General features: G+C 47.8%; 1 protein-coding gene across 1 annotated transcript in view; it reads right to left on the bottom strand.

Annotated features, from left to right (window-relative positions):
* Positions 1 to 4,748: 4,748 nt before the first annotated feature.
* Ccdc3 (coiled-coil domain containing 3) overlaps positions 4,749 to 22,964 on the bottom strand; it is a 105,578-nt gene continuing 87,362 nt past the window's right edge. The window contains exon 3 of the mRNA XM_004662336.2: positions 4,749 to 5,899. Within this exon, the coding sequence (XP_004662393.2) occupies positions 5,630 to 5,899 (270 nt within the window). The 3' untranslated portion in view covers positions 4,749 to 5,629. The remainder of the gene's footprint in view (positions 5,900 to 22,964) is intronic.

Genomic DNA, 22,964 nt, shown 5'->3' with positions numbered 1-22,964 from the left:
CTTTATCTTAAAAAAAGTTTACTAGAAAAGCTGGGGAGATGCCTCAATGGCTAAAGTACTTACCATACAAGAACATGGATCTGGAGCTGGAGAGATGGCTTAGTGGTTAAGGCACTTGCCTGTGAATCCTAAGGCCCCAGGCTTAGTTCCCCAGTACCCATGTAAGCCAGGTGCACAAGGTGGGCTGTGCGTCTGGAGTTGGTTTGCAGTGGTTGGAGGTCCTGGTGTGCTCTCTCTCTCTCTCTCTCTCTCTCTCTCTCTCTCTCTCTCTCTCCCTCTCTCTCTCAAATACATACATAAATAAGTTAAAACAAAAGAATTTTTTAAAAAAGAATGTGGATCCGAGTTCATATTACTAGCACCTGTGGGAAAATGCTGGGTCTGGTGGTATACACCAGTAAGCCCAGCACTGGGGAGGCAGAGACAGCAAGATTCTTGGGTTCACTGGCTAGCTAGTATAGCCAAGTCTGCAAGCTCTAGGTTCAGTGAGAGACTTTCTCTCAACAAATAAGGTGGGATGTAATGTTGACTTCTAGCCTACACACACACACACACACACACACACGTGCACATGTAACACTTCACCCATACCTGTACCCACTATGTGCGAACTTACACCACACATACATACATACATACATACATACATACACACACAAAAGGTTTATTATGGTATGTTCATGTACATTTCAGGTGTCATTAGGACTTTTTCATACATGTATACCATGTACTTTAGTGGTAATAATCACCTGCTCTTGTCCCAGACACGCCTGCATTGTGGCACACGTTGTACCTTCCTGGTGGTTAGTGACAAAGATTATGAAAAAAGAACACTGTGCTGGGTGCTTGAAGAATGTGCCAAACATCTGAGTGTCAATTAACCCTCTGATCAGTTTTTGGGCTAGAAGACATGCCTGTCCCTATTTTATATCTGCCCCTGTTTTATAGAGGAGCAGATACTGAGATAAATACAGGTAGAACTGAGTGGCTGTCTACCACCTACATGTAAGTGGGTACTTTGGGCAATTAATTTCTTGAAATTTCTTCATGGAGAGCAGGAATTTGGATCGCTTATAAAATTATCAGGAGTATCCGATAAGATAATAGACAATAAAGAGCATATCACGTGCTGTGTGCTTATTTTAGGGTGGGGGTTGAATCAGGCTTTGCTGCGGAACCCAGGCTTCAGCCTGTACTTGAGGTACCTCAGCTTCCTCTCCAGCGCCGAGATTACGGGCTTACACCACCACACCTGGCAGAGATGCTTGGGTTTTCTTTTTTTTAAACCATGATGGATTTTGAATTGTTGAGCCAACTATTTGATTCAAAGTCCTTGTGTCTTGAGGTTACATTCTGTTTCCTCCGAGGAGGTGGCCTTGTACTCTAGAAGTAAGGCTTTCTGTAACTTCTGCAAGCACATATCTTCAATGTGCAGTGCAGCACAGCCTGGTATTAAAACATTTGTTTTAAGCCGGGCGTGGTGGCTCATACGTTTAATCCCAGCACTCGGGAGGCAGAGGTAGGAGGATCATCATGAGTTTAAGGCCACCCTGGGACTCCATAGTGAATTCCAGGCCAGCCTGGGCTAGAGTGAAACTCTACCTCAAAAAAAAAGTTTGTTTTAAAGTAGTAAGTCATAACAACAGAGACAGTGTCCAAAACAGGAGTCTCACCAAAGATGTTCACATTTGGACACTGTGGTCCATATTGCCACCAGTTTGTGACTCCTGAGGACTATAGTTTAAAGATTCGAGATGCCACTTCTTGTTTATTTATTTATTTATTTTACTTATTTGAAAGCGACGGACAGAGAGAAGGAGGCAGATAAGAGACAGAATGGGCGCACCAGGGCCTCCGGCCACTGCAAACGAACTCCAGACGCGTGCGCCCCCTTGTGCATCTGGCTAACGTGGGTCCTGGGGAATCGAGCCTTGAACCGGGGTCCTTAGGCTTCACAGGCAAGTGCTTAACCGCTAAGCCACCTCTCCAGCCTAAGATTCCACTTCTTGCTTACTATTGGTTTTAGAAAAATTCGCTTGGTTTCCTGGTATCAGGAAGAGAAACAGTGTCCCACACATAGCAAAAGGATATTCTGTTCTGAGCTCATTAGGTGTTAACATGTCTCAGCTATGAGGGGAGTACTGGTGTGGAGTAGCCGCTTTATGAGCAAAGCTCCCATCTAGTTGTACAATTAACAGGTGGCAGTGGCAGGATGACAAGGCAGGAGAGTATAGCGGCATGCTTCTGAGGACACTGATTAATGACTCTGCTCCCCAAGACCAGAGAGGCGGGACCACAGGTGTGCTGAGAGATGGGACCCCACAGGGAGGGAGGCTAAGGCCACTTCCAGCTGGGGATGAGAGCAGAGCAAGCCCGAGTACAGTCTCTTACATGCTCCAGGATCCAAATTACTTTTCCAGACCAACGCTGGAAATCCCCAAGTCCCCCTAGCCCAGAGGAACACACAGTCTCAACGTTAGGCTGAAATCACTGTTCATGTTTATTGGGAAAGCAGAATAGAATGTATACGTAGGGACTCAGCCTCCAATAACCCCCAGGCTAGCCATTCTCCGAGCAAAGTTGCTCCAGTAGAACCCCCTGGGGAGAGTAAGCGAGAATGCCCAGCTTCCGCTGTCCCATGCAGTGAAAAGCACAACTAGAAGACGCCGGCCTTTGAGTTGTGTGCCCCAAGACAGAGGTTTTCTCCTAGCCAGCTCAGGGGACAGACGTATTCCCCGGGCACCAAGGCTCAAACGGCACAAGGTTCTTCTCTGTAGACTGGTAACCAGAGAAGGTGGCACCTGGCATCCCTAAAAGCAGACAGATGGCACTCTAATAGTCATAGCCACTTTGGGGCATAGGTTCATGCGTGATTGTGTGTGGGCACACTTACGTGTGCGAGAGGAGGCAGGGGACCACCTCAGCTGTTACCCTCTGGAACAGTACCCGCCTCCTTTTGAGACAAGGTCGTTCTTTGGCTTAGAGCTCACCATTCAGGCGAGCGTGGCTGGCCACTGAGCTGCAGAAATCCCCTTGTCTCTGCCTTCCTGGTACTGGGATTACAGGAGCACATGACTGTGCTCAACCTCTTACGGGGGTCCTGGGGGTTGAACTCAGCTCCTTATGCTTGCACGGCAAGCACGCTAACCTGGGCGCTATCTCGCCCGCCCCCATGATGGTCATTTCTAACGCAGAAGTTGGTGTATCAGCCGGGCGTGTTTGCAGTGGATTCTGCATGGGGAGCCTGTTGCAGGGCCAAAGGCCCCACTGAGGAACAGTAGAGATGGACGCATGGTTTGAAAGGCCGTCCTCCCTAACGGATGAAGAGATGGCCACTTGGCTGACTTCTTGATAATCCAGCTAGGGCTTGATAAACCGGGCAGTGAGTTCTTCCTATTTTACTTGCCATAATGCCTTAAAAGTTTTCTTTCCAAAGAGAGTGACATGCTTTGTGGAAGGAATTGATGGAAGGGAGGTGTGCTAATGTGCAAATATTTGTATCACAGCACAGCCTTGTGAGGGCCAGGTGTGTGAACCCGAAAGAGCAGAAGCACGTACATGTGTGTGTGTGTGTGTGTGTGTGTGTGGTGGCGGAGGGTTAAGAGGGTGTTGAGATATATATATGAGAGAGAGAGAGACAGCGACAGAGAGAGAGAGAGAGACAGAGAGAGAGAGAGAGAGAGAGAGAGAGACAGCGACGGAGAGAGAGAGACAGAGAGAGAGAGAGAGACGGAGAGAGAGAGAGAGAGACGGAGAGAGAGACGGAGACGGAGAGAGAGACGGAGACGGAGAGAGAGACGGAGAGAGAGACGGAGAGAGAGACGGAGAGAGAGACGGAGAGAGAGACGGAGAGAGAGACGGAGAGAGAGACGGAGAGAGAGACGGAGAGAGAGACGGAGAGAGAGACGGAGAGAGAGACGGAGAGAGAGACGGAGAGACGGGGAGAGAGACGGAGAGACGGGGAGAGAGAGAGAGAGACGGAGAGACGGGGAGAGAGAGAGAGAGACGGAGAGACGGGGAGAGAGAGAGAGAGACGGAGAGACGGGGAGAGAGAGAGAGAGACGGAGAGACGGGGAGAGAGAGAGAGAGACGGAGAGACGGGGAGAGAGAGAGAGAGACGGAGAGACGGGGAGAGAGAGAGAGAGACGGAGAGACGGGGAGAGAGAGAGAGAGACGGAGAGACGGGGAGAGAGAGAGAGAGACGGAGAGACGGGGAGAGAGAGAGAGAGACGGAGAGAGAGAGAGAGAGAGAGACGGAGAGAGAGAGAGAGAGAGAGACAGAGAGAGAGAGAGAGAGAGAGACGGAGAGAGAGAGAGAGAGAGAGACGGAGAGAGAGAGAGAGAGAGAGACGGAGAGAGAGAGAGAGAGAGACGGAGAGAGAGAGAGAGAGAGACGGAGAGAGAGAGAGAGAGAGAGACGGAGAGAGAGAGAGAGAGAGACGGAGAGAGAGAGAGAGAGAGACGGGGAGAGAGAGAGAGAGAGACGGGGAGAGAGAGAGAGAGAGACGGGGAGAGAGAGAGAGACAGCGACGGAGAGAGACGGGGAGAGAGAGACAGCGACGGAGAGAGACGGGGAGAGAGAGACAGCGACGGAGAGAGATGGAGAGAGAGAGGGAGAGAGACGGAGAGACGGAGAGAGAGAGGGAGAGAGACGGAGAGACGGAGAGAGAGAGGGAGAGAGACGGAGAGACGGAGAGAGAGAGGGAGAGAGACAGGGGGAGGGAGGGGGAGACAGGGGGAGGGAGGGAGAGAGGGAGGGAGGGAGAGAGATGCCCAGTTTGCACCACCTGCAACGAGCCCTTCAGGAGCCTGTGTGGGAATGAGGTAAGGTCACTTCATCCCAACAAGCAGGGCGATGTCTTTGCAGAACATGCACTCTCAGTGTGCTGGGGTCCCTGACCTTAAATCTCAGAGGCATGGCAAGCAATGGCTGAGCCCACATGAAGTCAGCATTTGGCAGTGCGGGTTGATGAAACATGGTGTGCATAAAAGCAATTACTCCCTTCAAACAACTTGCTGGTTTTCTCATCAGCCCTGGGGAGCCCGTGTTGGAAATCAGGTGTAATCCATCATCTTTAATTACCAGCTGGCCCCCCAGCCCCTTACCTGTGACGAGCACATTAAATCTTAACGTGCCTCAGCTGGGCGGGGAATGCTGGCTGGAGTACGGCTGCCTTGCCTATTGGCAAATGCGCACCCTGCTTCCAGAATATGGAGAAAGGGGCGCCAGGAAATTCTAGGACTAGTTTTAGCTCACTTCTGGGAACGTATACTTGGCCTGCCTCTGGAGGCTGAGACACAACCCATTCTTTTGAGATAAGGTTATAACCTCTGGATGTCTTGTACACTGAGGTTCTAGAATGTTCCTTCTCCAGGCAGGGCATTCTCCAGTGTGCCCCCAGATGTGGAGGCCAAACCCTAAATGGCAAAAGAGGTTTCCTGCTGCCTCCGGACTTGTAGACCCTGTGCTGGTGACAGCATGGGACCCAGGGGGAAAGCAACTCTCGCCCTTTTGTGCAGTCAGACACCACCAAATGCAGAACTGGTATCTCCTACACGGCTTGAAACAGCTGGGTGCCCATCCCAGGGCTCGCCTTCCCCATGGGACCAGACAGGAGGCCTGCACCTGCTACCCTTGCCGGTAGGGGGCGCGCGCGGGCTCCCGGGCCCGGGCGTTGAGGTGCCGCCCCGCGCTGCCCGCCAGCTTCTCCTGCAGCTTTTGGGTCACCAGCTCCAGGTGGCGGCTGTTCTTCCGCGCCTGCCGCAGAGACCGCTTGACCTTCTTCACCCGCTCTCGGAGCTGCTTGTTCCGCTTCTCCAGGGTGGCCACCTTCTGCTGCAACTTCTTGACGTGGTCCTCCTCCTCAAACAGCGCCTTCTGCACCGAGGAGCACAGGAGCTGGGGACAGAAGCGGGAGAGGGGGGGAGGGAGAGAGGGAGAGAAAGAGAGGGAGGAGGAGGGGGGGAGGGAGAGAGGGAGAAGTGAGCTTCAGGACCTTTTCTGGGTGCAGTTGACTCTTCATCATCAGCATCCCCTGGCAGCGCAGAGGGACAGCCTCACCATAGATGCTTAACCATGACCTTACTTGCCTGCCACTCTGACCTCAAAAGCAAACAATCCCCATTTTGGCTTCCTTGGAAGATTTTCTTTGAAGTGATAGTCTAAGTATTTGTCACTGACAGCACAAAGGAAATAACTCCTATGACTCAGTAAACAGAAGGCCAAAGCTCCCAACAAGCAAGTACACAAAGGAGGAGAGAGAATGGTCCCTAAACATCTGAAAAGCCAGACGTGGCTCTCACGCCTTTAATCCCAGCAATCAGGATGCCAAGATATGCAGTATATCTGAGTTCAAGGCCACTGCGGGCAACAGAGTGAGTTCTAGGTCAGCACAGGCTAGGGTGAGACCCTGCCCCCTCCAAAAAACCCGATGCTTACCCCCCCCACACTCAAAACTGATCAATGCAGATTAAAACCTTGGTAAGCTACTATCCACATATTGCTGACTTTGGAGGGAAGGGATTGAACCTAGAGCCTCATCCATAGTTAAGTGCTGTACCAGCAAGTGGAACCAGTCATCTTTTTACATAGGCTGTGCCCCTGGTGAAGTTGGCACGGTAGGTCACCCTTGCCCTCTGCCTGGTCCTGCTTCCTCACCTACACTCCTGTTCTCATGTGTGTCTCAGGAAAACTTGTTGCCTCCTCATCTCAGAGCCTCCTTCACAGGGGGCCTAACTGGACATACTGCTTCCTTCCTCGCAGGTACTGCGGGCTAATCGTGGGGAGGGACGATTTAATGAGGTCTACCTGGTTATAAGACCCATGCCGTGGCCCATAGTGAAAGTTCGTTGTCATCCATGAGTCCAGGATAGAGTGAAATCACTCAGCACTCCACCTGTGGGATCAGACCTACCTACACCATCCATCTTTGGCCTCCATCTTTAGTGCTTTATCTATCAAGCTGTTTTGCTTTCAGACAAGGTCTCATATATAGTTCAGGTTGGCTTCAAACTCATTATGACCTTGGACTCATGGATCTTCCTGCTCCAGTCTCATGAGTTCAGGAATTACAGGCAGGAGCCTCCATGCTCAGCTGCCTGGCAATCTTAGAAGTCTCCTGAGAATCCAGTTTCTTGTTGCCTGCCTTGGACTCTTCTACTGGACATACTGTGTCCTTGGCTGTAGTGATTCATACTGGGGAGAATCAATCTCAAGGTTCTTGACAGATCACATTCCTTAAGTTAGCCATTAATCTTGGTATTCTTGTTGCCTGGTCATTTCTGACACCGGATAAAATCTGAGCCAGTGTTTCAAAACAGTCTGTGGGCTGGAGAGATGGCTTAGCGGTTAAGGTGCTTGCCTGCAAAGCCAAAGGATCCAGGTTCAGTTCTCTAGGACCCACATAAGCCAGATGCACAAGGTGGTACATGCATCTGGAGTTCTTTTGTAGTGGCTGGAAACCCTGGCACACCCATTCTCTATCTTTTTCTCTCTCTATGAAATAAGTACATAAAAATAAAAAATATATGTATTTTTAAAACCTGCCATTTATAAAGGGCTTTGGGAACTTGGGGATGTCATTGTTGCAGGAGACCATGTATGTGTACAATGCTGCCCTCTTCTTGCTAAATTAAGATTTGCCAAGAGAAGAGAACGGTGGAGGGTCCTCACTGGGGGGTTATCTCTATTGTGTGTGAATAGATGTGTTCCGTGTAACTTAGGTTCACTATGGTCGAGTGGCTTTCTATCCATGTGGTCTTTTCTACATGTTACAGTAGACTCTTGAAGAGGCCAAAAGGGCTGGAGAGAAGGATTACTCAGGTCGAGTGTTTGTCTTCTAAGCATGAAGATGTCAGCTGAGTCTCCAGAGCCTATTTTAAAAACAAAAACAAAAACAAAAACAAAAAACAAGCTATTTGTGGTAGCATGTGGTTGTAATCCCAGTGCTGGGGAGGTGGAGGTAGACTGCTCCCCGGGGCTCAATGGCTGGTCAGTCTAGCCTACTGGGTGAGTTCCAGGTCATCAAGTTTCAAAGGAGATGGATGGTAGCCGGGCGTGGTGGTGCATGCCTTTAATCCCAGCACTTGGGAGGCAGAGGTAGGAGGATGGCCGTGAGTTTGAGTCCACCCTGAGACTACAGAGTGAATTCCAGCTTAGCCTTGGCTAGAGGGAACCCCTACTTTGAAAATCAAACAAAAAAAAGGTATCTAGTGAACAATACCCAAGGTATCCTCTGACCTTCCCATCCATACACACTACACAAACACGCACCCACACCCTGCAAACATAAAGAATCAGGTAAAAGAGGGTAGGCTGAGACTACAAAATAGGGGGATTGAGTTTTTACATGGCCACTTAGACCACACATCAGGGCTGGAACATCCTATCAAAGAGGAATTGAAGGTATGTTTTAGGAAATTCTTCCAAAGCCGTGTTTTAAAATAACAGCAAACCTAGTCAGATGGTGGGCTTGAGCTGTCCCTTCTGAGCACAGCCCTTCCCTGACACTGGCCCTCTGGGTAGGGGACGGCATCCTCTGGATACAGGGTGAGGGGTTCCCTATTCTGGAGACCTCAAGGCCACCTTCCCATCCAACAAAACTAATATGACCAGCCCAAAGACAACATGCTGATGCCCTGAAGAATCAGGGATCTGAGTTGGGACAGAGGAATGCTGAAATGTGTCCCAGGTTGGGGACATTAAGACAGAACCAGCAAATTCCGAAGCAAGAGTGAACGTGGAAGGAATGGACAGGCTGGCTGAGTTCCTCAGTGAAGACATCATCCTGTGGGCCTCGAAGCCTCTAGTTCCCACCAGTCGGAACAAAGAAAGATCATATCACCAATAGCAAAGCCACTACATGGGGCTCCTTGTCATGCCAAAGGTTTCCATCTCTTCAGCAGAGGCTGTGTGCCCCAGCGCCATGAACTCACCGCCCACAAAATGTAACGCAGGCCTCCTAAATTCTAACCATGACCTCAGAAGAAAATTGCATCTTTTCATTAAAAGCAGCAATAATTTCTCAATGCTTCAAAGCTTGTTTCTTTTTTCCTTTTTTTTTTTTTTTTTTTTTTTTTTTTTTTTTTTTTTAAAGGTAGGGTCTCACTCCATCTCAGGCTGACCTGGAATTCACTATGTCGTCTCAGGGTGACCTTGAACTCATGGCGATCCTCCTACGTGAGCCAGGATTCAAGGCATGCACAACCATGTCTGGCAAATATGTGCTTCTTTAAGAAACTCTCCTATCTCTGGAATGCTTTACAAGTGAAAATATTCTTTTAAACTCTGTAAAGAATTTTTTTAAGGTGAAGACATGCTATTTGCTTTTTTCATTTTGAGGTAGTCTACTGAGCTGAGGCGTGAGCGGCCAGGCTGGAACAGGTCAGCCTGCAGTGGTCTCTTGGCAGCAGAGCCCAGGAGCACAGTCCTGGGGGACCTGGCGCTCGGCCCATCCCAGCACCTCCCATGGACCAAGCCAGGGAAACCACGCTCTTGTTAAATGCTTAATCACCCCCACTTCTCCTGTAGAGATTTTTATCTGGAAGCTCCCATGTGGCCGAGAGGAGGCCTACTCCGGGCAGATGGGAACACTGCCAAGGGAAGAAGGACGACTCTTATTTCTAGGCTGTGGTATCCACTCTTCATCTTTTAAAAGTACAAGAAGCCAGGGGTGTGGACACACGCGTACCATCCCAGCACTGGAGGCTGAGGCAGGAGGATGACGCGGACTGCAGGGTTAGCCTGGCCTGGAGGGAGATACTGCCTCAGAAGAAAGACCAGGCAACTAAGACGTGTGGCTCTGTATGGAGTAGGTGTGTATCCGTGTTCCTGTATGCATACATATATGTGTGTGGAAGCTGGAGGATCCATTCAGTGTTTCAGTCACCCTGCACCTGGTTGTTTAAGATAGGTCCTCACTGAACCTGGAGTTCACCCTGTTGGCTAGACAGGCTGGCCAACCAGCCCCAGGGAACCCTTTCTCTCCAGCACTGGGGTCACAGGTGTGTGCTGCTGTACCCACATTCTTTCATGGGTGCTAGAGAGCTGAACTCAAGTCTTCAGCTCTGTGTGGCAATCACTTGACTGACTCAGTCATTTCCCCAACTCCTAAAATACTTTCCAAGCTAGAGAAACAGCCTGTCGATTGGAGACAATTTAAAAAAATAAATGAGCCCTGCACAAGAAGAAAACTTAAAACCATCTGTGATTGTTTAAAGATAGTCACCATTGACAGTTTTTTCACATTTTTTTCTTTACTAGTTATGTACTCAGTGTGTATACAGTCATGTTGGTACCATCGTGAGCCTCCTCCCTGTCCTCCCCCTCTGCAGGGACCCTCCTTGTTGGGGAATGTGGGTCGTGCATTGTGGGGGCAGCCATCAGTCATGGGGAACAGGCAATGTCTCTGTGCATAATGTCCCAACTTGTGGCTCTAACAATCTTTCCACCCCCTCTTCCACGAATTCCCCTGAGCCATGATGGATTCGTTTTAGGTCTGCTTCAGTGATGAGGTCCTGGGAGCCTCTGTGTCTCTGGTTTGGTAGGAGTTGAGTGTTCTCTGTGTGTATCTCCTTCACCCTTGTGCTGGTACCAGGCTCACCAGGAAAGCAGCACTCTTGCTCATTTCCCCACTACCTCTATGGTTTTGCCTGGGGGCCTGGTGAGGTGCAATGGGCTGATCCTCTCCTCAGGTTCCATTCACTGACATTTTAATATGTAGTTCTTGCAAGGATTGACCTTATGGGCACATGTAATACAGATGCATAAAAATGTGAACAAAAGTGGAATCATGCTGTTATTACATGCCCTATTCTAATTGTGCCCTTGACATTTTATTGTGACTATTTTGTAGATATCAATCTGTACACTTTTCATTGAGAGTTTAATTGGGAGGAGGGGTCACCCAGTAGTTCTCTCTGGCCTCCCTACTATGAATTGCAAGTTTATGGTCAACTACTTGTGACTACTTTAGCCTTATGACCCAGGCTGAGGGAGAAGGATGAGAGATTGGTGTTGGTACATCACTGAGCCCAGTGATCTTAACATGGTCATGTTGGTCGCCTGCCTCCAATGACAGGACAAACATTTGCACCTGGATGGAACATGGTCCTTTCTGATTTCTGTTTCCTCCAGAGATCTCGGGTACCATGTGGAGGTTTCACAGTCAAAAATCTCACAGGCTAAGAAAATGTATCCGTGTCACCATCTAAAATCACTCATCCATTCCAGCTCCCATATAACCTTCTCTCATCCCTCTCTCTTTCCCTCCTTCTCACTCTGACTTCCCCAGCAGGAAACACTTGCCATTCTGTGCCTAATAGTGTGAGGTACAGAATGTTCTTCTGAGTGATTCCACAGCAAACCAAGTAAGCCTTGTGTCTAGATAAACAAGAGAGATTTAAGAATGACTAATTCATGGTCGTGGATTTACCAAGTAATCACTTGGAGTTCTTGTCTTCACAGCTGATTTCAAGTTAAATACCTCTAAAGACAAGGCCAAGTGAAGGGCAGTCCAACAGCAACAAAGGCAAATAGCTTGTCTTTTACCTCATCTCTGTTCCTGGCATTCAGACATGAGAAGGGACAGAGAAAATTCAGAGAAGTGATTATCAAACTATGGTCCATGGCTAATTCTGGCCCAGCTTTTTTTTTTTTTTTTTTTTGGAGATACAGTTTCGCTCTAGCCCAGACTGACCTGGAATTCACTATGTAGCCTCCGAGTGGCCTTGAACTCATGGTGATCCTCCTACCTCTGCCTCCCAAGTGCTGGGATTAAAGGCGTGAGCCACCATGCCCGGCCCAGCATTTGTTTTTATCAATGAAGTTTTATTAGAGCATGGCTATACTTGTACGTTTATATATTGTCACGGGCAGGTTTTATGCTACAGTGGCAGAGTTGGGTAGTTGCCATAGAGTCCACAAACCCAAGATATATATTTGCTATCTAGATCTTCAAAAATAAAATATAACCTGAACTCTGGTCTCAGGAGAGACTCAGGAAAAGTGGAAGTGCCATGGATGGATTTGTAGGGACGATAGTAGACAGTCAAAGAAGGAAAGCCAAGAATAAAATATATATATACATGTACACACACATACATATGTAAAAAATATAGTTTTTTGTGGTAAGGTCTTTCTCTAGTCCAGGCTGACCTGGAATTCACTCCGTAGTCACAGGCTGGCTTTGAACTCAGTGATCCGAGTTCTGGCATTAAAATTATGTGCCACTATGCCCTATGAGATACATGTTGTATATCAGAACCTCCCCCAAACCTCCAAGCCCATGCATGCCTCTTTCCCATTTCCTATTTCTCTGGAACAATAACTTGTGATTCCTGCCTTGTGCTGTAGGCCACAGCTCAAGCTCTCGGTGATTATGGTCAAAGGTCGCTTTCGCTCCATTTCAATGGATTTCTGCCAATTTCAACAGTCCAGACCAAACATTGCTCTTTCCAACATAATTCTTTCTATAGAGCCTCTTCCACCAACACTGAGTTTGCCCTAGTATGTACAAAGTCCTGGTTTGATTGCCAGAGCCTCATATACCAGGTGTGGTGGTATCGCACTGAAGTCCCAGCACTTGGGAAGAGGATCCAACGTTCAAGGACATAGGATCAAATGAAAGATAGCTCAATGGCTAAGGCGCTTGCCTGCAAAGGTTAAGCACCCAGGTACCATTCCCCAGTACCCCCATCAAGCCAGATGCACAAAGTGGCTCATGTGTCTGGAGTTCGTTTGCAGTGGCTAAAGGCCCTGACGCGTTTATTCTGTGTCTCTATCTGCAATTTTCTCTCTCTCATAAATAAGTTAAAGAAATATAAGTTCAAGGTCAGGTCATCCTCAACTACAAAGAGTTTAAGGCCAGCCTGGAATACCTTTTTTGTGAGACTGTGTCTCACAGGAAAAAAATACTTTCAGAGGCAGAAATGCACAGGGAGGGGGCTGGGGAGCCACACCAATGCTGAGTGGACCCCTGAGAGATTCTCAAGGACCATACTGGGCAACACCCCGCAGCAGCTCAGGAAAAGTACAAAGCTCAGAAGTGACAACAGCGGAGTTGTTCGGAGGCCTCCCTGGATGGACGGCCCGGGATTCCAATGACCCCGTTTAACTTGGCAGTGGGTCCTTTGCTCCACCCTGGCGCAAGAGCTACCTTGCCAGGGCCAGGAGCCCAACAGAAGCAAATGCATATGCCCCAGAGAGGCTGGGGCCAGAAAATGGGGCCAGCCAGATGGAACCCGGCAGAAGGTCAGGGGGCAGAGATGGAGCAACGGTCTTTCCACTAAACAGGATAGCTCAGAGCCTCCTACCCCTTGGCCTGGCTCAGCCCTGCCCCAGCTTCCCCTGTTACCCTGTCACTAAGGAAGAGACATAAACATCCCAGGTAGGAAGGGGTTTCAGAGGCGGGCAAAGCCAGGACCGAGTCCCAGCTCACAGCCAGATGGCTGGGAGTCTAGGAGACCCCACCCCTTCAGGGGTCTCAAGTCAGAGAGCCCGCCTTAATTCCATGTCCTCATACATGAAGCGAGCTTCGAGTCGTGCGTCTCCCATAGGACCATGCTGAAGATCGACTCGGGTAACACACACTGAGCACTGGGTATAAACAGTACAAGAAGCTGGTGCTATTTAAGTGAGCTTGGCCTCCACTGGTTGATTTGCTTTTCCAACTCAGGTTCTCTCATGTAGTTCCTTCTGCTGAAAAATCTCTACTGCTCACCCCATATCTGTATGAGAAAACTTAATCCTCCAACAACTTTATCCAACTGATGACTTTCTTTGTATTCTGCAAGTGTCTCTGTTCAGCAGTCCCCTTCGCTGTGAAGCCTTCCTGACTTCCCTAGGCAGAGCCCCCCACGGTCTCCTCAATGGGATGACCTGACTATCCTAGACCTGGAGCCCCCCCACCCACCCTGAGCTTTGTGTTCAGATCTAGCTCACAGTAAACAGTTAAAAATGGAAGAAGGAGGCACATGCTGAAATAGAAATGCGTTGAATGGTTTGAAAATGAGAAACCAAGCCAGGCGTGGTGGCACACGCCTTTAATCCCAGCACTGGGGGGGGGGGGGGGGGCGAGGTAGGAGGATCACAATGAGTTTGAAGTCACCCTGAGACTGCATAGTGAATTCCAGGTCAGCCTGGACTAGAGTGAAATCCTACCTCAAAAAAACAAAAAAAGAAAAGAAAATGAGAAACCAAGGAAGTGACTGGCCTCTTTTGAACATTATGCAGTGCCATTCATTCCCAAGCATACATTTAGTTTTGACCACTGTGGTGGTGAAATCAGGAGCTAGCTTTGGCAGTGAATTCTTTGGTTTGGGATTTCTGACGTTAGCATTTTGATCTCATACATCCTCAGAACAAATCCTATAAAAGTGAGGGGCATATTTGTGGTGAGAAAGAAAGGTGGTTTAGAGGGAATACACTGGATTACGGAAAACTCAGCAGAGGTGTGTGTGGGGGTATTAGAGAGATGGTTCAGTTAGTTAAAGAGTTTCTATTGCAACCATGGGGACGAGTCACAGTGAAGTCAGTGGTCATCCCCAGACCCGGGCTCAGGAAGTGTTCACACCCCTTCTGATGTCAGGACATAGCCGTGAGGCTGTAGAGAGCAGTGCTGGGCACCAGGGCGGCATAGCAGGACAGCTTGGCTCCGCCTGGCCTCTGTGTGATCGGATGCCTCTCACAGCCTCAGGTATGACCAGAATTAAATCTCCAGCTCTCTCACCGCAAGAGGGGGCAATTTCCTGCCATGGCTGGCATCCTCAGTGCTGGCTGAAAACTTCAAGGGCTCTTGCTGCCCTCCCTGCTGGAATGGGATGAGAGCTGGGAGCATGCTCATGTTCACTGCTTGGGGACTGATGACTTGTCCACACAGCCACATCCAGGGCGCGACTCAACTGAGACTCTTTATTTTGAGAGTCTATCAGGCCCAGACACAAGGTTTTCTGCTACTGAATTCAGTCAGGCAGCCCTGTAGCTAAAAGGTTCTAACAGCTCTTGTGTGTGAAGGTATGTGTGCATCAATCCCCAGTCCCCTCCCCTCCCTCCCTCACATAGAAACAGCTGGGGTAGAATTTGTAAGATCTTGTTTCAAATGTGACTTTGCCACTTTCTGGCTACTGAATGTTTCCTTACTTTGTTAAAGTAAAGGTGGTGATGATTGGTGGGAAAGGCAGAGATGTATCAGGGAAACCTTACCATCACTAAGTGTTGATGATAGTTATTTTTACACACTGCCAAGCTTAGTCAATGGTTTTGTTTCCCCAAACCAATTCTCAGTTAATGTTTTATTTGTTAAAAATATTATTGGAAGGCTGGAGAGATGGCTTAGCGGTTGGGGTTCTTGCCTGCGAAACCTCAGAACTAACTCCTGGTTGAATCCTCCAGATTCCACCTCAGACTCCATTGACACAAGCCTGCAATGTTGCACATGCACACAAGGGGGCGCACACGTCCGGAGTTCATTCACAGCGGCTGAAAAGCCCTGGCGTGCCCTTTCTCTCTCTCTAGAGAGAGAAAATTTTGTTGGAAAACCTATAAACAACAGTTGAAAGACAGGTCTTGAGGGACAGTGATACATGTCTTTGCTAATTCAATGACTGTCTTTCCTGTCTGGGTATAGCTATCTGACACAGTTCTTATAAACTTAAAGTTTTGATAACACAGTCAGGACAAAATTTCTATGTGAATACAGAATCTTACCCAGTGCGTAGTTTTGGCTAGACCCTATGGTAGATGAAAAATGGATGTCTTTAAGGAAAAATTCGATATGTCTTACTGTTCCATTATACAGATGTCCTAAATTATTCCTATAAAACTCATCAACAGTTTGCTATTCCATCAACATAACTGAATGGAATGACAAATATAAAACTTGAAGATTACTGCACTCCACAAAAAAATCTTACCATTCAATGACAAATTTTATTTATTAGTGTGATATTTTTTATATAAACACACTATGGTTATTTTTAATTGTTGAATGGGCCAGGAGTGTAGATCACTGGTACAGCACCTGACCAGGTCCAAGACCCAGGGTTTGGTTACCACACTGCCAAAAAATGCATTAACTTACCAAATAAAATTATAAATACTTATGATACACATGTTTTAGAATAGCTAATTCATTAAAATGCATTACCTCACACATTTACTTTTAGTAATGACAGCATAAATTTTTGCAGCAATTTCTAAATATACAATATATTGTCATTACACATATTACATACAATAAGGCAAACCGGCCATTTGAACTTATTCTTATATAACTGAAAATTTGTATCCTTAAACCAACATCTCTCTCTTTCACACCCTTCTCACCCTCAGGCCCTAGGAAACACCATTCTATTCTCTGCTTTTATGAGGTCAACTTCTTAGGATTTTTGCATATAAGTGATTTCATGTGGTATTGGTGTGCCTGTCTTAGTTCATGTGCTATATGTGAGTGTCCGCAGTTTATTGATATTGCTGTAGTAACAAGATTTCTTTGTTTCGTGAGGTCGAATAGCATTCATGTCTATGTGAGTGTACACATGCCATGTTAGATGTTTAGGTTGATTTCACATCTTGGCTGTTGTGAATAATGTAGCAATGAATAGGGAATATAGATTCTTTGACATGCTGACTTTATTTTCTCTCACGCTGTAGCACATTTCACTTTAGGTACCCAGCCATGGGGCTAAGCAAAGGTGGGTATTGCAAATTGGAAAAGCAGGAGCAACTGTAATGCCCATCAGGATGGGAACTACTGAATCATGCAGACCATCCATCCTATATAAGGCTATGTGAACAACTAAAGAGACGAGAGGAGTGTCTCCAACATCTGTCAGCAAACGAACAAAACCATTCATATAAGATAACACCCATGCAAAAACCCACCTAAATGTGTATTTAAAGGCCCATGCATATGTGGGTAATGGCTTTGCTACAGACAACTAGGAACATCTTTACTGTTAACTTGGCTATCTGGAGATGGTCTAAGGACTAAGGAAGCTGAGCTTTTACTTATGGTATTTATATTTTTTACATAGATATCATTTTAATACCTGCTTCTCTTGAGTAACTAGAAATGAGTGGTATTTCAGGAGTTACGGTCTTTGGAGGCGTATCAGCCCCTGGGTTGCACTGATTTTGCATTCAAAGACTTTGCAGTTACCATGTTTTTCTTTGTAAGAAGAGCTAAGTTCAGGAGAGGGGACTTGACCAGGGGTGGGGGCCCGGTCATGAGTGGAGTTCAGGCTTGCTTCCTGACCTCAAGCCACAAGTTCTTTCCAGTAGGGCAAGAAGGCAACAGTATGGCCTGTCAAGAGAAAAAGAGCAGGTGCTAAGCACGCTGAGGGGTTAGTTATCCATCCCACTGCTACAGTGAGTACCTGACAAAACTACTTAAGGGAAGGGTTGAATTTTGGCTCATGGTCTGGGGGATGCCGTGGTCTATCATGGAGACAGGAGCATGGAGCAGCCGGCCACACTGCATCCTCAGCCACGAAGCAATGATGAATGCTGGTGCCCAGCTTGCTTTCTCCTTGTCAGTTTAGGATCTTGGCCCACTGAATGATGCCACCCATACTTAGGGTGGGTCTTCCCACATTGCTTAACATAATCTAGAAACCCCCTCCCAGACATGTTGAGAGAGATGTTTCCAAGGTGATTCCATATCCTGTCAAGGCTTTGAAATACCCCAAGAGCAGGTAGTTATTGGCCTAAGGCAGAAACACCCTAGACTTGAGACCCTCTTGATCCTCTCTTCATAACATCCTGGTGTTAGAGATGCGAGCGTCTACCATGATGTAGGCACTGTGCTGAGCGTTCAGAGCACGCTGCGTCACTGAGTCCTGACATTCAATTCATACGGTCGCTTTTACTGCTCTCCCTATTTTATGCATTATGCAAATGATGCGCTGAGAGCTGATAGCACTTGTCTAGGGCCCGGTGATGAAATGAAGCTTGAACCTGAAGTCACACCATCTGTCCGAAAAGGCTGTGTCCTCATGCTTGTAAGCCCCAGGATGGTTGATTCCCTACGGGAATACTCGAGGTCTTCAAACACGGATTTCATTTGCAAACCAGGGGCTCAGGAGGACACACGCAAATATTCCCCTCAGGAAGAAATCACTGCCTGCCCCACCTGGCAGCTTCTCTCAAAAAGATCACGAACACGCTGCCCCATTATGATCTTTGCTCAGGACCTACTGGTTTTAGTCACCCAAACATAAAACCGCCATTCCAGATGACCGACTCCTCCTCATCTCCTCCCATAATCCCACTTGCGAACAATCTGAGCATTCAATTTAAAATGAATTAAGGAGGTAACCTAATCGGAAGGACATCCAAACTCAAAGTTAATGAACATCAAATTCCACTGCAGTCTGGGAGAAGGTGACCTTTTGACTGGTAAACTTTCTACATCCTCCGGGTCGGAGCTGCCTGCGCTGTGTTTCTGTCACCGAGCCCGTCTTCCGCGAGGGTCAGCCCCAAAGCCTTCGGAATGAACTTGACCTCGAAGCTCCCCGCCTGGCTCCACTGTCAGTGGGAAAGCTGGGCCTTATCTTTTTTTGTGTGAGTAAGTTTTATTGGGATAAAATAGACAAGACACAAAATACGCCACCTTGAGCATTTTAAGGGAATGCAGTGTTAAGTAGATTCATGTGCTGCTCATCCAACCTCTAGAACTCTTTCCATCTTGCAAAACTAAAGATTTTGGTTATTGAGACAGAATAAGCAGGCTGGAAAGTGTGCCATCCTAACGATGCTTCAGGGGACACCTGAATGCGTCCAGTCCACTCACACGGGTACAGCAGCTGCAGCTTAACTACCTCCATGGCTTTCCCACCTCCCACTAACTGCTCTTTTTCAAAACTTTAAAAAAAAAATTTCAAATTTTATTTTTTTATTTGAAAGAGAGGCAGATAGAGGGAATAGGTGTAGCTGCTGCAAATGAACTCTACATACGTGTACCACCTTGCACAGCTGGCTTACATGGGTCCTGGGAATCGAACCTGGGTCCTTTGGCTGAGGGAGGCAAACGCCTTAAGTGCTCAACCATCTCTCCAGCCCAAAATGCTACTCCTAATACCTGCGCAGCTTCTGCTTCTTTACAAGCTGGCTTTCTCTCCCAGATGGTTCTTTGCTTTCTCACAGAGGGACTGTGTTTGGGGATGAAGCATATGACATCCCCTGACCACAAAGCCCAGGCTTACGAGTTGCCACAGCTCTGACAGGCTTCTGGGTCTCCCTCAAGACTTGGGTGGGCACCTCCTGCTCAGTGATGGGGTTAAGAGCTGCCACCCAAGTTATCCACCAAAGCCACCTCTTAGTTCCAGATTCATCCTCCTCCTCTTCGTCTGTGCTTATGTATGTAGCACGTATGGTGTGCAATAATATGTGAACACATGTGTGCAGGAGATCATGCATGTGGAGATCAGAGATCCTCTCCACCTGATTTTCTTAATTATTTAGAACAGTCAAATAGGGCCTCGTACTGAACCCAGAGCTCAGTGACTAGACTCGCTACCCAACAAGCCCTAGGCAACCCTTGTCTGTCTTGCCAGCCATGGGATTATAGCTGAGTACCACCATGTGGACTTTAGCTGGGTGCTGGGAATCTGAGGCCTGGTCCTCATGCTTGTCCAGGATGTTCCTTCTTGATGGAGCCACCTCTTTGGGCCCCCCACCTCCACAGCTTTGCTTTGTTAGTGCCGGGAGATACTTTGGAACCACGTCCTTGGGTTAGAACACAACGCTGTGTGTGCTTGGGCAGTTGATCAAAATTCATGGAGCCTATTCTCTCTGCCATAAGATGAGGTCAGTGATATCTTTTAGTGTGGTTGCAAGGATCAAAAAGGTATGCAACCCTTCCTGGGCCCTGGAAGGCCACGTTTGGAGACCCTTGCCTGAAGCCTTCCCCTGCCAGGCCCTCTCTGTCTTGTTTCCTTTTCTCCTCAACATCCTCTTCCACCCTCCCCCATCCTCTTCACGCATGGCCTTTGGTGGGAACCCAGAATGTTTAAGTTATCCCCGGATGTGGTACAAAGCCAGAGCCGGGCGCGCTGTTGTCTGAATTGTAATGAGCGTCAGTTTGTAACCTCTTCCCTGTGGCTGAATCTGGCAGAAAGTGCTGACTTAGATGTCATGTCTCAGAGTTTGGAATGTGCAGAGACGCCTCCCCAAATGCCAATTTACAGCCTGGAAAGGGAGCCTGGGGCCTTCTGGACTTGGGAAAAACAGCCTCTTGTTCTGACACTTGCCAAATATTCAGTGTACAAACTTACGACATCCTCTTCTTCGTGAGTGAGATAAGAAAGACAGTCCCTGGATGGATCTGAAGAATAAATCAGTTATTTTTAAAAGTCAGCCAAGGGATCCAGACCATCTGGATGCTTTGAAAGCCTCACAGCACAGGAAAGGACCTGGGTAGACAAAACCACAGTGGGATAACCTCCACAGACTTCCCAGGGGCCCACAGCCTGTAAGGTTAATCTTCTGGAAGGGAAAGGGATCTCTCAGTGATGTTCCCCTGCCTGGGGAGCGCATGCCAGGACACTTGCATGATGTCATGTCTCTGTCCAAAACCCTTCAAAGGCAACTGGAAACTGCCTCAAAGAGGACCGTCCTCTCTCTCTATTATATCATTTCTCTGTTACAAGTGCGTGAATTACAGCTGCACTGAACCATCCTCATGATGCCCTGGCCACACTCCCCAGCACTGCTTCTGAGATTCCTTGCTGGCAGATCTTCCTCACCCCACCAGCTAAAATGGTCCCCTCTCCAAGGCCAGGCTGATGTCCCCTTCACGCAGGCCATCAAACCCAGATCCCTCAACTACATGTCATCCACCACCTCTGACTTCCCATGGCTTGTAAAACCTTCCTTATTTCTATTGATCCAGCAGTGGTAATAATTAAAATCAATTCTGGGGGCTCAAATGACATCTCAGTGGATGAGGCATTTGCCAAGCAAGCATGAGTACCTGAGTTCAGAACCCCAGCACCCATGTAAAAAAAAAAAAAAAAAAAAAGCCAGACACAGGAGGCTAGAAAGATGATTTAGCAGTTCAGGTGCTTGCCTGCAAAGCCTAAAGACCCAGGTTCGACTCTCCAGGTCCCACATAAGCCAGATGCACATGGTGGCACATGTGTCTGGAGTTTGTTTACACCAGCTAGAGGCCCTTCCCTGTCCATCTTCTTCCTCCCTCTCTCGATAAATAAACTATTCTTTTGAAAAGATAGACACAGTGGTAGGTACTTATAATCCCAGCCATACCTGTGGGTAAGAAAGGGACAGACAGGAGAACCTGGGGCCACCTAGCCTGGCAAAAGCAGTTGGGAGCAATGTCAGAATGGCTTAGGAGGGGACAGGGAGCACTGATACTCTCTGACCTCCGTGTTCACACACACCCCGATACCAATGTAATCTAACTTTTACAGGTAACAGAAGGTTTACCTTTGGAATATTCAGTACAGTCATTTATAGATCTTCCACTTCTTTGCACCACGATACGGTCTATGAAGATGGGTTCTGTGTTTGACACCTGTCTTTAGCACCCATCTTCCTGGCCCGACATCTGGAGCTTGCTGAATACTCAAGGAACTTTAGTCTATGCTTTACAAGTCAATGATGTGACTCCACACATACAGTCTTTGGACATGATGTCCCTTGCTATGTGTGTCTCTGCAATGCTGATGAGGATACCTGAACTCAGCAATTTACTCACCCCCACCCCTTACACACAATCCTATAAAACGGCTGCACTTGGCAGTGAAACCAGGAGAATGTGAGTTAGTGAAATACTAGGTTTGGGGTAAGACTCACCTATGAGCACTATTTTGTGCCTTTTTGAAAGAGACTAAATTCCAGTGCTCTAGATTCATTATGGCCTCAATTTCTGCATTGAATACCACCTACCACTAACATAGGGCTTAATTTAGAAGGCTTCATAGCCTAAGTTTTTAGGGCCCTTCTGAATCTTCCAGAAAACTGTAAAGGACACGTCACATATCCAATTCTGTCTTGAAATCCCCTTGCATGCCGTGTGGTTTAAGACACAGCGTCTTCCACCGCTGTGAGCAGTTTAGTATATTCTCCTGCTGTGTGTCCATGGGTTGAAGGCAAATCCTAGAATGCCTTCTGAAGAAAAAACACATTGCCAAAACAGAATTTATAACTCTGTTGCCATGGCAGCCAATCTGTCACGTTTCACTTAGCCTAAGAATATCTAAAGCCCAAATGATTCTGAGAATAGCCACAGTGGAAGAGCCAGGTGCAGGCTGCACGAGGCGCCTGGGGTTGACATCCATCTCCCAGCTCCTAATCCATGTGTTTCCGTGGATCCCTACAAATCTCAGCCTTTCTCTTCTCAATGCCATCGTAAGGGCATGCATGGGCTTTCTAACTGGAGCCCCACAGTGCTGTGCATGAACCTGTGTGAGACCCTCTAATGCTTGCAGGCAGCCTGGGTATTTGAGCTCTGGGAACAATGAGCAAAGAAGCGGAGAGAAAGAGGTGAGCATCACCTAGAAATTTTCAGTGTAAATGTGTAGGTCTTCAGTGGCAGTCCGTCCTCGGGTAATATTAAGATACGGCTGATTCTACCATCTACCCCTAAGTTCTAGAAACTCCGGTGTGCTACAGTTTGCCCCATTACTATTCAGGAATAAAGATAAGGTGTGGGGGGGGGGCAATGTTGTTCTAAGTGGAGCACATGGTGCCAGGAGAACCCAGCAGGGGACAGAAAGTCTAGAGAGCCCAGAGAGAATATAAAGCAGAGATGCTTTTAAAAAAGGGGGGGAAGCCATGTGGGAGAGATGCTCAAGTCCCCAGCGTGCTTGTCTCCCCCTGCCCTTTGGTTTATATTCAGTAGGTCACCAATACTGGTCAACAAATAATGAAGCTCTCCTTTTCTATCTCTAAAATCCTTGTGGCCATCATTAATCAAGGGTTTCAAAATTCCGACCCACATTTTGAA

This window comes from Jaculus jaculus, chromosome 15, assembly GCF_020740685.1.
Source record: "Jaculus jaculus isolate mJacJac1 chromosome 15, mJacJac1.mat.Y.cur, whole genome shotgun sequence".
Lineage (NCBI taxonomy): Eukaryota > Metazoa > Chordata > Mammalia > Rodentia > Dipodidae > Jaculus > Jaculus jaculus.
Note: the sequence above shows the minus strand (reverse complement) of the source record. Positions and strands in the feature narration are given on the sequence as shown.